Source organism: Mobula hypostoma, chromosome 5, assembly GCF_963921235.1.
Source record: "Mobula hypostoma chromosome 5, sMobHyp1.1, whole genome shotgun sequence".
Classification (NCBI taxonomy): domain Eukaryota; kingdom Metazoa; phylum Chordata; class Chondrichthyes; order Myliobatiformes; family Myliobatidae; genus Mobula; species Mobula hypostoma.
The window spans coordinates 110240998-110255618 of record NC_086101.1 but is presented as its reverse complement, the minus strand read 5'-3'; the positions used below and the strand labels follow the sequence as shown (position 1 = coordinate 110255618).

At 46.9% G+C, this 14621-nt stretch overlaps 1 protein-coding gene across 1 annotated transcript in view; it reads right to left on the bottom strand.

Moving 5' to 3' along the window:
• Positions 1 to 14621, bottom strand: part of LOC134346256 (cornifelin homolog) — a 44594-nt gene that overhangs the window by 17036 nt on the left and 12937 nt on the right. The window contains exon 2 of the mRNA XM_063047593.1: positions 2520 to 2652. Within this exon, the coding sequence (XP_062903663.1) occupies positions 2520 to 2643 (124 nt within the window). The 5' untranslated portion in view covers positions 2644 to 2652. The remainder of the gene's footprint in view (positions 1 to 2519; positions 2653 to 14621) is intronic.

The window sequence follows — 14621 nt, the reverse complement described above, 5'->3', positions numbered from 1 at the left end:
CCTGCAACCAGACATTGTCCTAGTGTCTGAGTCTACTAAGCAAGTGGTGCTGCTGGAGCTGACAATCCCATGGGAAGATAGCTTGGAAGAGGCCTTTGAAAGGAAGCTCTCCAAGTACGCAGGACTGGTCAGCAACTGTCAGCAGGCTGGATGGAGAGCGAGGTGTCTCCCAGTGGAGGTTGGTTGTAGGGGATTCGCAGCCTGTTCCTTAGTTAGAGCCTTCAGCAATTTGGGCATCGAGGGAGAGAGGAAGAGGAGAGCTATCAGCAGTACCACCGATGCGGCAGAGAGGGCCTCAAGATGGCTGTGGCTCAGAAGAGGGGAGCCATGGAGTCATAAGTAGCTAGCCATCTGGACACGAGCTGGGGTCTGATCAGCCCCGGCTGGGTCACCTGGAGGAGGTTGTATGATGTTGAAACACCCGAAACACCCGATGATTCCAGGAGCATCACTGAAGATGTGTCCAGAAGCATCAATAGATGTATGTACACAGTGTGTCTATGTCAGATGTCACTCCCTGACACACTTCTCCTGTGTCTATGGCCCACCCATCTGCACCTTGTCACACGTCTCTGCCGCAAATTAAATGGGTTAAACTGGGAAGCTCTCTCTGTTCTGTGGCAACTGGATCTGATCCCAGTGGGAGGGTTTGACATGAGGCAACTGGAGAGAGGAGGAGATTGGTGTGGCCAGTGACAGAGATGAACAGTGCTGTTCACTGACTGTGGATTTAGAAAAGTTTAGTCGAATTTGGCACTAGGTTTGATGCAGATCTTCTTGCTCATGTCCTGACTTGTGTGTGTGTGTGTGTGTGTGTGTGTGTGTCTGTCTGTCTGTCTGTGAGTGTGTGTGAGTGTGTCTGTGTGAGTGTGTGTGTCTGTGTGAGTGTGTCTGTGTGTCTGTGTGTGTGAGTGTGCGTGTGTCTGTGTGTGTGTGTGTGAATGTGAGTGTGCGTGTGTCTGTGTCTGTGTGTGTGAGTGTGTGAATGTGAGTGTGCGTGTGTCTGTGTGTCTGTGTGTCTGTGTGTGTGAATGTGAGTGTGCGCGTGCCTGTCTCTGTCCATGTGTTTCTCTTTAGTGTGAGTATGAGTGCTCTGCTTTTTATCTGTATTTGAGTGACACGGTTACAGTGCGTCTGCGTGCATAGCCGAATTCGGATCATCTTATTTATCACACGGACAGTGACAAGCATTGTCTGTATTTAATAAACCTAAGGATGTGCTGGGGGCAGCCTGCAAGAGACACCACATATTCCAGTGCCAGCAGAGTGTGTCCATCACATTCAGCAGCACAACAACAAATCAACCCTGAGAGCACAAGGGCAGAATTAAGCCATTTAGTCCAACGAGACTACTCTGCCATTCCATCGTAGCTGATTTATTATCCACCTCAAACCCCGTTCTCCTATTTTCTCTTTGACGCCCTTACCAATCAAGTGCATTTGCTTTAAATATACCCAGTGCTTTGGACTCCAAAGCTGTCTATAGAGGTGAATTCCGTCAAGGCTGATTTATTATCCCTCTCAACCCCGTTCTCTTGCCTTCTCCCCATAACCTTTGATACCCCTACTAAACACAAACCTATCAAACTCTGCTTTAAGTATACCAAATGATTTGCCTCCACAGCCATTTGTGGTAATGAATTCCACAGATTCACCACCAGCTGCTTTCTCATCTCTGTCCTAAATGGACGTCTCTCTTTCCTGAGGGTGTGCCCTCTGGCCCTTGACTCCTCCACAATAGGAAACATTGACTCTATCTAGGCCTTTCAATATTCGGTAGGTTTCAGTGAGATCCTTCTCATTTTTCTAAACTCTAGCAAGTACAGGTCCAGAGCCATCAAACACCCCCATACATTAACCTTTTCATTCCTGAGAACATTCTCGTGAGCCTCCTCCAGACTCTCTCCAATGCCAGCACATCTTTTCTTAGATAAAACTGCTCACAATACTCCAAATGCAGCCTGACTAATGACTTATAAAGCCTCAGCAACACGTCCTTGCACTTATATTCTGGTCCTCTTGAGACGAATGCAAACATTGCATTTGCCTTCCTCACCACAGACTCATCTGCAAGTTCACTTTTGGGGAATAATGCATGAGGACTCTCAAGTCCCTTTGCACCTGTGATGTCCAAATTTGCTCCCCATTTAGAAAATAGTCTACGCCTTCATTCCTTCTCCCAAAGTTCATGACCATACACTTCCCCACACAAGCCTTTGGCAGAGACTGCATGGTACCCATGGATGTGTGCATCAGCCTGTGCGACATCTTGTGTGGGGAGATGTGTGTGTGTGTGTGTGAGTGGCCTGCACCCCTTAGCATGTGTGGTGCTCTGGTGCGTGTGTTTGTGAGTGTGTTTGTAGCACCTGTCCTTGCACATCCCTACAATGAACCCTCCTGTCGAATCCGCCCTTCAACTGTCTCCATCTCCGGCTTCCCATCGTATGTCAGAAGTGGGGGGGGGGGTGCGGTGCGCGGGTGAACGCAGGCACGTAGGGTGGGGGTGCGCAGGTGCATACAGATGCCGCAGTCGTCACAACAGTCACAGATGCCGGTGCTCCAGCCTTGTCTTGAATTGGTGACCACCGTGGTGGTTGTGGTGGTCATCTGCGGTTGGGAAACTACCACGACGGGAGCTGCCATGGCCAATCACTAGAAGAAGAGAGAGGCAAGAGGTCAGTTCAAAGCTGGAAACATTGGGACCATTCCCCACCTCCTTCGGATCCTCTCCAACCCCTCCCGTTAGTAATTGGTCCCACGTACTGAGGTGATCCAATCACCAATGAAGATAACCCTACATAGGATTGTGAGGACAGCAGAGAGGATCATTAGGGTCTCTCTTCCACACATCCAAGAAATTTATCAGGAGTGCTGTGCATGTAGGGCCCTAGCATTGTCAAGGATTCCTCCCATTCATCCCACAATCTTTTTGACCACCCCCCCCCCACCCACCAACAGGCAGGAGGTACCAAAGCATTAGGACAAAAACTGTTAGGAATGGAAACAGCTTCTTCCCCCATATTGTGAGGCGACTGAACTCCCTGCCACCACCCAGGTCTCATCATGTATGAAGCACCAGTGGTGCTGTACTCAAATCACAAACAAGAGAGAATCTGCAGATGCTGGAAGTCCAAGCAACACACACAAAATGCTGGAGGAACTCGGCATCTATGGAAAGGAGTACAGTCCATGTTTCGGGCTGAGACCTTTCAGCAGGAAGGGTCTAGTGTTGTACTGTTTACTTTTTAACTCGTGTCATAAATGCACCTTATGCCAAGCGTCAACTTTCTGGAATATATTTTACTATTCCGCATAATAACAAATTTCATGACAATGTCCATAATATTAAACCTGATTCTGATTCTCAGGGTCTGCAGTCCAAGGAGCTCACAGATGAAGGTGTCAATCCAGATGTTTGACCAATTCTCAACTGCTGCTTCAGAATCCTGGAGCTCCCTCCAAGATGAGGGGTCTCCTTCAACCAATGCCAGTTCCAGAGGACAGCTCACCCCCTCCCTGGGGGCGATCAGGATCAGAGACGGGAAATAAGTGCTCACAGGGATATTGGACACGGACTCCAACACCAAATGCTACCAGAGGAGATCTAGGTTGGTGTTACGGTTGCGTCGCGGTTAGCGCGATGTTTTATAGGACCAGCCGTAAGATCATCATTCAATCCCCGCTGCTGCCCGTAAAGAGTTTGTACATTTTCTCCGTGACTGTGTGGCTTTCCTCCGGGCGCTACGGTTTTCCTCCTGCCTCCCAAAGATGCATGGGCTGGGGTTAGTGAGTTGTGGGCACACTATGTTTAATCCCCAACTTAGATGCTGCCTGAGCTGCTGAGCCCTTTCCACAGACTGTTGTTAATTTACAGATGATGGATAACGCGGGTTACTAACCGTACTCAGGAACAGAGCCCCAGTGAAACGCGCATTGTTCTAATCAACAGAGGCACTATGTCTGTATCTCTCTCCAGAATGTACAGGTCACAATCTGTCAAAACCTGCAGCATGCTGTCTTCTCGTTATTACCACGGGGGTGGTACTTAACAGTACCAGCGACACGGGTTCAACTCTCACCACTGCCTGTAAGGAGTTTGTACGTTCTCCCCGTGACCGTGTGGGCCTCCCACAGTCCAAAAGACATACTGGCTGACTGGTTAATTGGTCTTTGTAAATTGTCCCATGATTAGGCTAGGGTTCAATCAGGTGGGGCGGGGGGTGGGATTGCTGGGCATCACGGCTCGAAAGGGCTATTCTGCACTGCATCTCAAATAGATAAATAAACATTGTGGAGGAAGTACAGGAGACTGAAGAACCAGACTCAACAATTCAAGAACAGCTTCTTCTCCTTCATTATCACGTTTCCAAATGGTCCATGAACCCATAAACTCTGCCTTGTTTTTCTTTTTAATATCAACTTTTAAAATTTGTAATTCTGTATCATTGGACTGTACTGCTGCTGCAAAACTACAGATCATATAGTAGTCATGGACATAGAGTACTATAGCATAGAAACAGGCCCTTTGGCCCACCTAGTCCGTGCAAACTATTAATCTGTCTGGTCCCGTCGACCTGCATCTGGATCATACCTCCCCACATCTCTCCCATTCATGTACCTACCCAAATTTCTCTTAAAAGCTGAAATCAAAACTGCATTCACCACTTGCACTGGCAGCTCGTTCCACAATCTCACCACTCTCTGAGTGAAGGACTTCCCTTTAAACATTCTACCTTTCACCCTTAACCCATGACCTTTAGTTGCCGTTTCTCTCAACCTCGGGAGCAAGGGAGCAGAATTAGGCCATTTAGCCCATTGAGTCCACTCTGCTATTCTATCATATCAGATATAGTATCCCTCTCAACCCCATTTTCCTGTATTCTCCCATAAGCTTTGACACTGTTTTTAATAAAGAACCTATCAACATCTGTTTTAAATATTCCCAATGACTTGACCCCCACCTTTGGCAATAAATTCCACAGGTTCACCATGCTCTGGCTAAAGAAATTCCTCACCTCTGTTCTCAGGAGACATCCCTCTATTCTGCGGCTGCACTCTCTGGTCCAAGACTCCCTCACTATAGGAAACATCCTCCTCATGTCCACTCAACCTAGAATTTCAATATTCGATAGGTTTCAAGGAGATCTCCCCTCATTCCTTGAAACTTTGAGGCCCAGAGCCATCAAATGCTCCTCATACGTTGATATGAGACAATCTGAAGATTCTGGATTTCCAGCATCTGCAGAATCTCCTGTTCACCATTTGCTACTCTATTGTGAAGTCTCTTTGAGGGACCCCTACCCTGAAGTTTAAATCTTCTCTTCAACGAGAATTCAGTGAGACCCTCACTCACTGCTCCTCCTCTGTGATCTCTGCTACCCTTTGACTCTTCAACCATAGTCATAGAGTGATAGAAAAGTGCAACACAGAAACAGGCTCTTTGACCCATCTAGTTTGTGCTGAACCATTTAAACTGCCTACTCCCATGACCACCACCGGGGGCCATAGCCCTCCATAACCCTACCATCCGTGTACCTGTCCAAACTTCTGTTAAATATTGAATTCGAGCTCGCATGCACCACTTGTGCTGGAAGCTCATTCAACACTTTCATGCCTCTCAGAGTGAAGAAGTTTCCCCTCAAGTCCTTGTTAAACGTTTCACCTTTCACCCTTAACCCATGACCTCTCATTGTAGTCCCACACTTCAGTGGACAAAGGCAGATTGCCTTTACCCTGTCGATACCCTTCATAATATTGCATACCTCCATCAAATCTCCTCTTAATCTTCAATATTCCATGAGCTCACCCAATCCTTCTTCCCCTTCCCCCCTCCCATCCATTTATTCTGGCATCTTCCCACTTTCTTTTCAGTCCTGAAGAAGGGTTTCAGCCCGAAATGTTGGCTGTTTATTCGTTTCATTAGGAGTCAGGGGAGATTTCGTATGTCACCTAAAACACTCAAAACTTTCTACAGATTTACCATGGGGAGCATTCCAACTGGCTGCGTCACCGTCTAGTATGGAGCGGAGGGGGCTACTGCACAGGATCGAAGGAAGCTGCTGAGAGTTGTTGTAAACTCAGTCAGCTCCATCATGGGCACTAGCCTCCGTAGTATCCAGGACATCTTCAAGCAGCGATGCCTCAAAAAGGTGTCCATCATTGAGGACCCCCATCACCCAGGCCAGACCTTGTTCTCATTGTCACCGTCAGGAAGGAGGTACAGAAACCTGAAGGTGTATATTTACTGTACTTTGGTTTTTTTTTTCCATATTTATCATCTATTGCATTGTACTGCTGCCAGAATGTTAACAAATTTCATGACATATTTAACCTGATTCTGATTTCCATCATTGCTGCCTGACCTGCAGAGTTCCTCCAGTGTTTTGTGTCATACATTAGCAAGTGAGATAAATCTAATTCTGATTTTCATTTCTTCAAATGCGGTCTGTTCAAATTTACAGCAATGTCTCTGTGTTTCAGTTTCATTTCTGCGGTTCTGGACTTCAGTAATTTTCTTTGTTGAATTTCCTGGGTTGCGAAGTTGAACAGGTGCATTCAGTTGCAAAATCAAAAGAGTGTGTCCGTCATTTCAAACCAGGGTGTGTAAATCTTCCTTCTCTCAGCTGGCCATACATCTCCAGAATTCGTTGTCCTTGAGCGGGTTGTGGTGGAGTTTGATAAATATCTGACAGAGTCGTTGACGTCTGGGGGGAAATCAGCCGTGATCACATTGAATGAAGGGTATGAGTTGCACACACCGACCCACATTTGCATAACTCAGTTGACACCTTTCTACGTACACCTGCACCTGTACACCTGCTTGTTTTTGCAAAGTATCTAATGAGCCAAACATGGCAGCAATTCAATGCATAAGAGTATGCAGACATGGCCACGAGGTTGAGAGGCTGTCCAGAACAAATGGGAAAGAAATGCAATCTAAGTGACCTTGACTGTGGAATGATTGTTGGTGCCAGATGGGGAGGTCTGAATATCTCAGAAATTGCTGATGTACTGGGATTTACGTGCACAGTAGTCTCTAGTATTTGCAGAGAATGGTGCGATAAACAAAATGATTTTCTGAATCCCATTGTTCCACCTTGTCCGCCTTAACCCTTAACCGCCTTTCCAGTCAAGAACCTAGCAATCTCTGCCTTAAATACACCCAATGCCTTGGCCTCCATAGCTCTCTATGGCCACAAATTCCACCCTCAGGCTGAAGAAATTCCTCATCATCTCAATTCTGAGGCTGCACCCTGAAATCCTGCACTCTCCGCTCTGTACAGATCTTTTAATGTTCAGAATAGCAATGACCCAATGGTGTGACAATCCATCCAGGCAGCTTCTGATTTCAAAACAGTGGAAATTTGAGGGGATCAAAGCACGGCAGCCTAGAGGTTAGCACAATGGTATCAGCGCACCAGGTTCAACTTCCACTATTGTCTGTAAGGCATTTGTACGTTCTCCTTGATGTGCTCCAGCTTCTTCCCACAGTCTAATGACGTATAGTTTAGTAGAGTAAGTGTTCATTTTAAATTGTCTCCTGATTAGGCTATGGTTAACTAGGTGGGTTGCTGGGCAAAGTGGCTTGAAAAGCCAGAAGGGCATATTTCGCACTGTATCGAGGTGGTAACGAGGGCAAGTTCCCACTACCTATAAATGTTCACAATGGCAATAGACATTAGGTGCAGGAGTAGGCCATTCGGCCCTTCGAGCCAGCACCGCAGCCTCAAGTAGCCTCTGATAACCAAGTCCAGTTCCTGGTCTTCACTTGTGACTTAGCTACCAAGCCCAGTGGAATCATTTCCATTGTCAGGAGAAGGGGCAAAGGCAGGTTACTGATGCCTTAAAACTAGTCTTCGGGCAGACGGGGCTCGTCCGCCGCGGTTGGCAGCTTATCTAGGAGAAGGAAGACTCTGATCTCAAACCGCTGTTGCCCTGAGGCTGCACCCACACATAGAGAAGTTTTCTGGGAGTAAATCCCAAAGGAAAGATACAGAGCTGGAGTCCTGAAGGCAGTCCCACATTGAGTTCAAGGCTGACTGGCAACTCCTGCGATGCTGCCGGTGCCAAACTGCCTTGGTCTCTGCCAATTCTCTGTGTTCATCAGATGCATGAAGAGAGGGCAGCAGCTTACACTGGTTTGTGTATCTAGACATCTGGATCTCCCTGAGCAATGGAGGCCTCCAAACAAAATAAACATGAAAAAGTCAATGATTGTCAGGTTAATTCATTAGGGTTCTGTAAAGAGGTAACATGATAATGAGAAACTGGTGAGTGTATTGTACTAGATTACCAGCAGAATAAAGAGGTGTATCAGAGTCAACAATAGCTGCTTGGTGTATCGTATATTAGCAGGGGTAGAAGAATGGGTAGTCAGTCAGCAAAAATGGCACCTTTCTGGGTTATAATGAGCAGTTGCTGCACAGATCAGACCATTATTTTGCCATGTGTGCGATCTAAGTAAAGTCACTCAGGGGATGGATTGGCAGCTGGTAGATAGGTAGGGAGGGAAGTAGTCTCTGAAGTGGCCCAGGAGCTGAGGTTGTACAAAGCATTGGTCAGACTGCACTTGGAATATAAGCAGTCTTCAAAGTCAATGATTCAAAGTACCTTTATTATCAAATTATGTATGCAGTATACAACCCTGAGATTTGTCTTCCCACAGTCAGCCACAAAGCAAAGGAGCACCCTGGAACTCGTTCAATAAAACATCAAACCAAAGTGCAAGAATAAAACCGCGCAAATGGCAGAAAACAAGCGAGTAACACAGACTATCAAACAAAAAACCACAGAGTCCTTGAATCAGTCTAGGACTGCTCAGTTTAGCTCAGCTCAGTTCAATTTAGCATTTGTCATTCGTTGACTTCAGGCCACAGTGACAGTCTGCCCTGATCAAAATTGCACAAAATGGGGAAGAGAAAAGGATTAACCAGAAAGGAGAAACACATCACAACATGAACTGCAGAGCCTCTAAACAAGTCTAATCCACAAACCGCGCCAATCAAACTTTGCTGAAAGGACTTGGGGCACCTTCCGGCAGCAGTGAGTGAGAGTGAGACCCCTTATCGAAGAAAGGATGTGCTAGCATTGGAGAGGGCTCTGAGGACGTTCACAAAAATAATGACAGGAATCAGAGACAGAGGCAGAGACATTCAACCACAGGGGGACTTCCCTTGGGAGCAGCAAGTGAGAGGCTGCCCTTCCTTTGTCAGCAGTGAATGAGAGGCTGGTAGTTGACACTGAACACTCGCTCGCCTTCCCCCTTGATGTTTCAATCTTCCTTGATGCCTGTACCCTGGCTAATTATTCTTCCTCTTGCGTGCATCAGCTCCCCTTTAACCCCTTTCCCACCTACGTCCTTCCTGAGGGGTGCTTAATGGTAGCCAACCTTTAGCAGCCGAGGGAGGGAGAGCAGCTTCACACCTGGGCTATCAAAGTCTCAGAGGATTTATGAGGGTCTCGGTGCATTGAATCAATCATGAAGGAGGCATACACTCTGCTGTACACTGTTAGAGGATTTAAATTTGACATGTCACCGCAGACTCTAGTAAACTTCTACAGATGTACAGTGAGGAGTTTCAGACTGGTTGCCTCACCACCCGGTGTGGAACCTCTAATGCGCAGGATCGAAAGAACCTGAAGAAAGTGGTAAACTCAGCCAGCTCTATCACAGGCACAACCCTCCCTGCTGTCGAGGGCATCTTCAAGGTTCGGAGCCTCAAGAAGGAAGCGTCCATTATTAAGGACTTCTCACTCTCCAGGACATGCCCATTCTTGTAACTACTATTGGGGAGGACGTACAGGAGCATGAAGACCCACAATTGATGGTTCAGGAACAGCTTCTCCCCCCTGCCATCGAATTTCTGAATGGTCCGCGAATATTACCTCATTACTCCTTTAAACTAGCCGGCTGGTGGCGTAGTGGCATCAGCGCCGGACTTTGGAGTGAAGGCTCCTGAGTTCGAATCCAGCGGCTCCCCTGGCACGCTTTCTATCCGTGCTGGGTTGAGCATCGAGCTACCAACTCGACCCTCTAAAAAGGAAATTGCCTGCTACAGAAAGGTGAAGTAAAGAGCTGGGAAGTTGTTTGGTGTAAGAGATAAAGGGCTGGAGAGGGGGGCAATCTGATAGAAGGATACAGAAGACGATGGAAGAAAGGGAAGATGGAGGAGCACCAGAGGGAGGTGATGGTCAGGTAAGGTGATAAGGTGCGAGAGGGAAACAAGATGGGGAATGGTGAAGGGGGGGAGGGCAATTACCGGAAGTTTGAGAAATCAATGTTCATGCCATCAGGTTGGTGGCTACTCACACAGAATATAAGGAGTTATTTTTCCCATCTGAGTGTGACCTCATCCCGCACACACGTACAGTGCTGAAGGTTGGGATTGAACTCAAGCCTCTAGATCTCTGGGGCAGCAACCTCCACCCACTGAGCCACCAGATTGTGCAGGAAGTAACTCAGAAAAAAAATTAAGAATACCACTGAACAGAAAAGGAGGGTATAAACACAAGGAATTCTGCAGATGCTGGAAATTCAAGCAACACACATCAAAGTTGCTGGTGAACGCAGCAGGCCAGGCAGCATCTCTAGGAAGAGGTAGAGTCGACGTTTCGGGCGGGTGGTTTTGTTTACATTTAGTTGGGGATGGTGAAACCAGAGCACTACACAGCATTGGTTTTGTTCTTCAAGGAAGAATACTAATATATTTTAAAAACAATGCAGAGAAGATTGCTTTGCTTATTACTGGAATAGGCAGGTACAGTAACTTAACAAGGAAGGTTTGACCAGGAGTTGTTTTGAGCACTGAGATAGGACTCCTGATTGCAAATGCCCAGGACGCTGAAGGGTCTTGGCAGGGCAGATGTGGGGAGGATGTTTCCTCCTGTGGATAAATCTAAAGCGAGGTGTCACTGGGGGTGGGGTGGGGAGGAAAGTGTTGCCTGTTTCTGATTCAGAACTCTGTCCTCAGAATGGTAGCCAGGGCAGTGTCTTTGGAAATGTTTTGAAGGCAGAAGGAGGTCGATTCGTGATAAGCAAAGAGGAGGAAAGGCAATGAGGGTGTATTGAGCAGGAGGGCAGAGCTGAGGTTTCAGTCTGATCATCCGAGAGGTTGGTTTGAGGGGCCGAGTGACCTTAACTCGCTCCTCATCCGTACTGTTAACTTTTCCTCTGCATTGCTTCAAAGCCAGCCTTAGAGTCCATTCCGACACTTTCACCCATAAGTCCACAGTGAAACTTCTAAAGTTTTCCAAAGATCCCCTGGGACACAAGAGACTGCGGATGCTGGAATCCAGAGCAACATACAACCTCTTGGAGAAACTCAAGCAATATCCCTGCACGGTCCGCAGGGCTGCTCATACAGAGTTTCAACCCAAAATGTCAATATTTCTTTCCCCACCACGGATGCTGCTCAACTTGCTGATACCTGATAAAGTGGCCACTGAGTGTATGCTTGTGGTCTTCTACTGCGGTAGCCCATCCACTCCAGGGTTCAACATGTTGTGTGTTCAGAGATCCTCTTCTGCACACCACCATCATAACACATTACTGTTGTCTTCCTGTCAGCTTGAACCACTCTGGCCATTCTCCTCTGGCCTCGCTCATCAACAAAGCATTTTCACCCACAGAATTGCAGTCCCTTGCATGCTTTATTTCTCTCTCCGTTCTCCGTAAAGTCTTGAGCGTCCCTTCTCTGCCACTACCCTTGGCAACACATTCCACATGTCCACTACTCCTTGTGTATCAGACTTATGTCTGATATTCCCTTATACTTACCTACCTCCAATCACCTTAAAATGTCACCTCCCCTTATGTTACCCATTTCCGCCCTGGGAAAAAGTTTCTGGCTGTCCACTTGATAGATGGCTCTTATCATCATGCATACTTCTATCAAGTCAACTTCCACCTTCCTTCGCTCCAAAGAGAAAAGCTGTAGCTTGCCTGACCTTAGTTAGACAAGCTCTCTTGTCTAGGCAGCATCCTAGTAAATTTGTTGTACACTTTTGCTAAAGCTTCCACCTCCTATAATGAGGCAACCAGATCGGAGCACAATATTCCAAGTGTCATCTAATCAGGGTTCTATAGAGTTGCCACATTAATTGAACCATATTTTCCTTGACTGACTAATCCTCTCATCTATAAAAAGGAATCAGAATGGTCTGTGTTTGATCTTCAGCTAGAGGGTGTTTTTATTGAAACATGCAAGTTGTGGGGGACTGGATACACAGACATCCCAACCAGGCAGAAGTTTGACAAGGATGTGCTGGTTGTCCATTGTGTCCGATGATGACAGGAAACCTGTGCGGGAGAGTTTTTAAAAGTGGAAAAGTCACTGCGCAGTTCTATTCTCTCAACCTCAGAAGTCCGAGCAAGCGCCACAAACTGGGATCTTCCTTGGTTGCAGTGACCATGACGTCTTCTGTGCATTGTCATGCCCTTCACTCTTCATGAAGCATTGTAGTGCTGCCTTCCTGGCTGCTGGATCTCACTGCAGATCTCATCCACCCAGTCCACCAGAGCGGACCTCGCATGATAGGACAGGCATGTCCCTAGCTCGCCAAGATACAAGGCCGTCACCTAGACAGGCATGTCCCTATCTCTCCAAGGTACCCTCACCTGGTTTCGCCCGCCTGTGGGTGTGGCCACTGTCACACGCAAACAGCAAATTTGACGGGGATAAGGATCTCTGGCACTGAGTCTGGCTCTGCAGTGCAGAAGGGAGGGGGGAGAAAGAGGAGAGCGGTAGTGATAGGGGACTCGATAGTTAGAGGTGCAGATAAAAGGTTCTGTGGTCGTGACAGAGAATCCAGGATGGTTTGTTGCCTCCCAGGTGCCAGGGTCAAGGATGTCTCTGATCGATTGCATGACATTCTGAAGTGGGAGGGTGACCAGCCAGATGTCGTGGTGCACATCGGTACCAATGACATAGCAAGGAAGAGTGAAGAGGTCCTGGACAGTGAGTATAGAGAGCTTGGTAGGAAGTTGAAAAGCAGGACCTCAAGGGTGGTAATCTCAGGATTGCTACCTGTGCTAGGTGCCAGTGAGGGTAGGAATAGGATGCTCTGGAGGAGGAACAAGTGGCTGAGGAACTGGTGTAGGGGGCTGGGTTTCAGATTTCAGGATCATTGGGACCTCTTCTGGGGCAGGTGGGACCTGTACAGAGAGATGGGTTACACTTGAACCACAGGGGGACCAATATCCTTTCAGGGAGGTTTGTTAGTGCTATTGGGGAGGCTTTAAACTAGATTTGCAGGGGGATGGGAACCAGAGTGCCAGAGCTGACAGTGTGGCTGGGGTGAAAATAAATGATGTTGAAAGTTTAAGCAAATCCGCTGATAGAAAGGTTGTGAGTGGTGGTAAAAATCTTCTGAGGTGTGTATATTTCAATGCTGGGAGTATTGCGGGGAAGGCGGATGAGTTGAGGGCGTGGATTGACACGTGGAATTATGATGGTGTAGCAATTAGTGAAACTTGGCTACAGGAGGGGCAGGACTGGCAGCTTAATATTCCAGTGTTCCGATGTTTCAGATGTGATCGAGGCAGAGGAATGAAAGGTGGGGGAGTAGCATTGCTTGTTAGGGAAAATATTACAGCAGTGCTCAGGCAGGACAGATTAGAGGGCTTGTCTACTGAGTCCTTATGGGTGGAGCTGAGAAACAGGAAAGGTATGGCCACATTAGTGGGATTGTATTACAGACCACCCAATAGTCAACGAGACTTGGAAGAGCAAATCTGCAGAGAAATGGCAGGCAACTGCAGGAAACATAAAGTTGTGGTGGTAGGGGATTTTAATTTTCCATACATTGATTGGGACTCCCATACTGTTAGGGATCTAGATGGTTTAGAGTTTGGAAAATGTGTTCAGGAAAGTTTTCTAAATCAATATATAGAGGGACCAACTAGAGGGGATGCAATATTGGATCTCCTTTTAGGTAACGAATTAGGGCAAGTGACAGAAGTCTGTGTAGGGGAGCACTTTGGTTCCAGTGATCATAACACCATTAGTTTCAATTTGATCATGGACAAGGATAGATCTGGTCCTAGGGTTGAGGTTCTGAACTGGAAGAAGGCCAAATTTGAAGAAATGAGAAAGGATCTAAAAAGCGTGGATTGTGACAGGTTGTTCTCTGGCAAAGATGTGATTGGTAGGTGGGAAGCCTTCAAAGGGGAAATTTTGAGAGTGCAGAGTTTGTATGTTCCTGTCAGAATTAAAGGCAAATTGAATAGGAATAAGGAACCTTGGTTCTCAAGGGATATTGCAACTCTGATAAAGAAGAAGAGGGAGTTGTATGAAACGTATAGGAAACAGGTGGTAAATCAGGTGCTTGAGGAGTATAAGAAGTGCAAGAAAATACTTAAGAAAGAAATCAGGAGGGCTAAAAGAAGACATGAGGTTGCCTTGGCAGTCAAAGTGAAGGATAATCCAAAGAGCTTTTACAAGTATATTAAGAGCAAAAGGATTGTAAGGGATAAAATTGGTCCTCTTGAAGATCAGAGTGGTCGGCTTTGTGCGGAACCAAAGGAAATGGGGGAGATCTTAAATAGGTTTTTTTGCATCTGTATTTACTAAGGAAGCTGGCATGAAATCTATGGAATTGAGGGAATCAAGTAGTGAGATCAT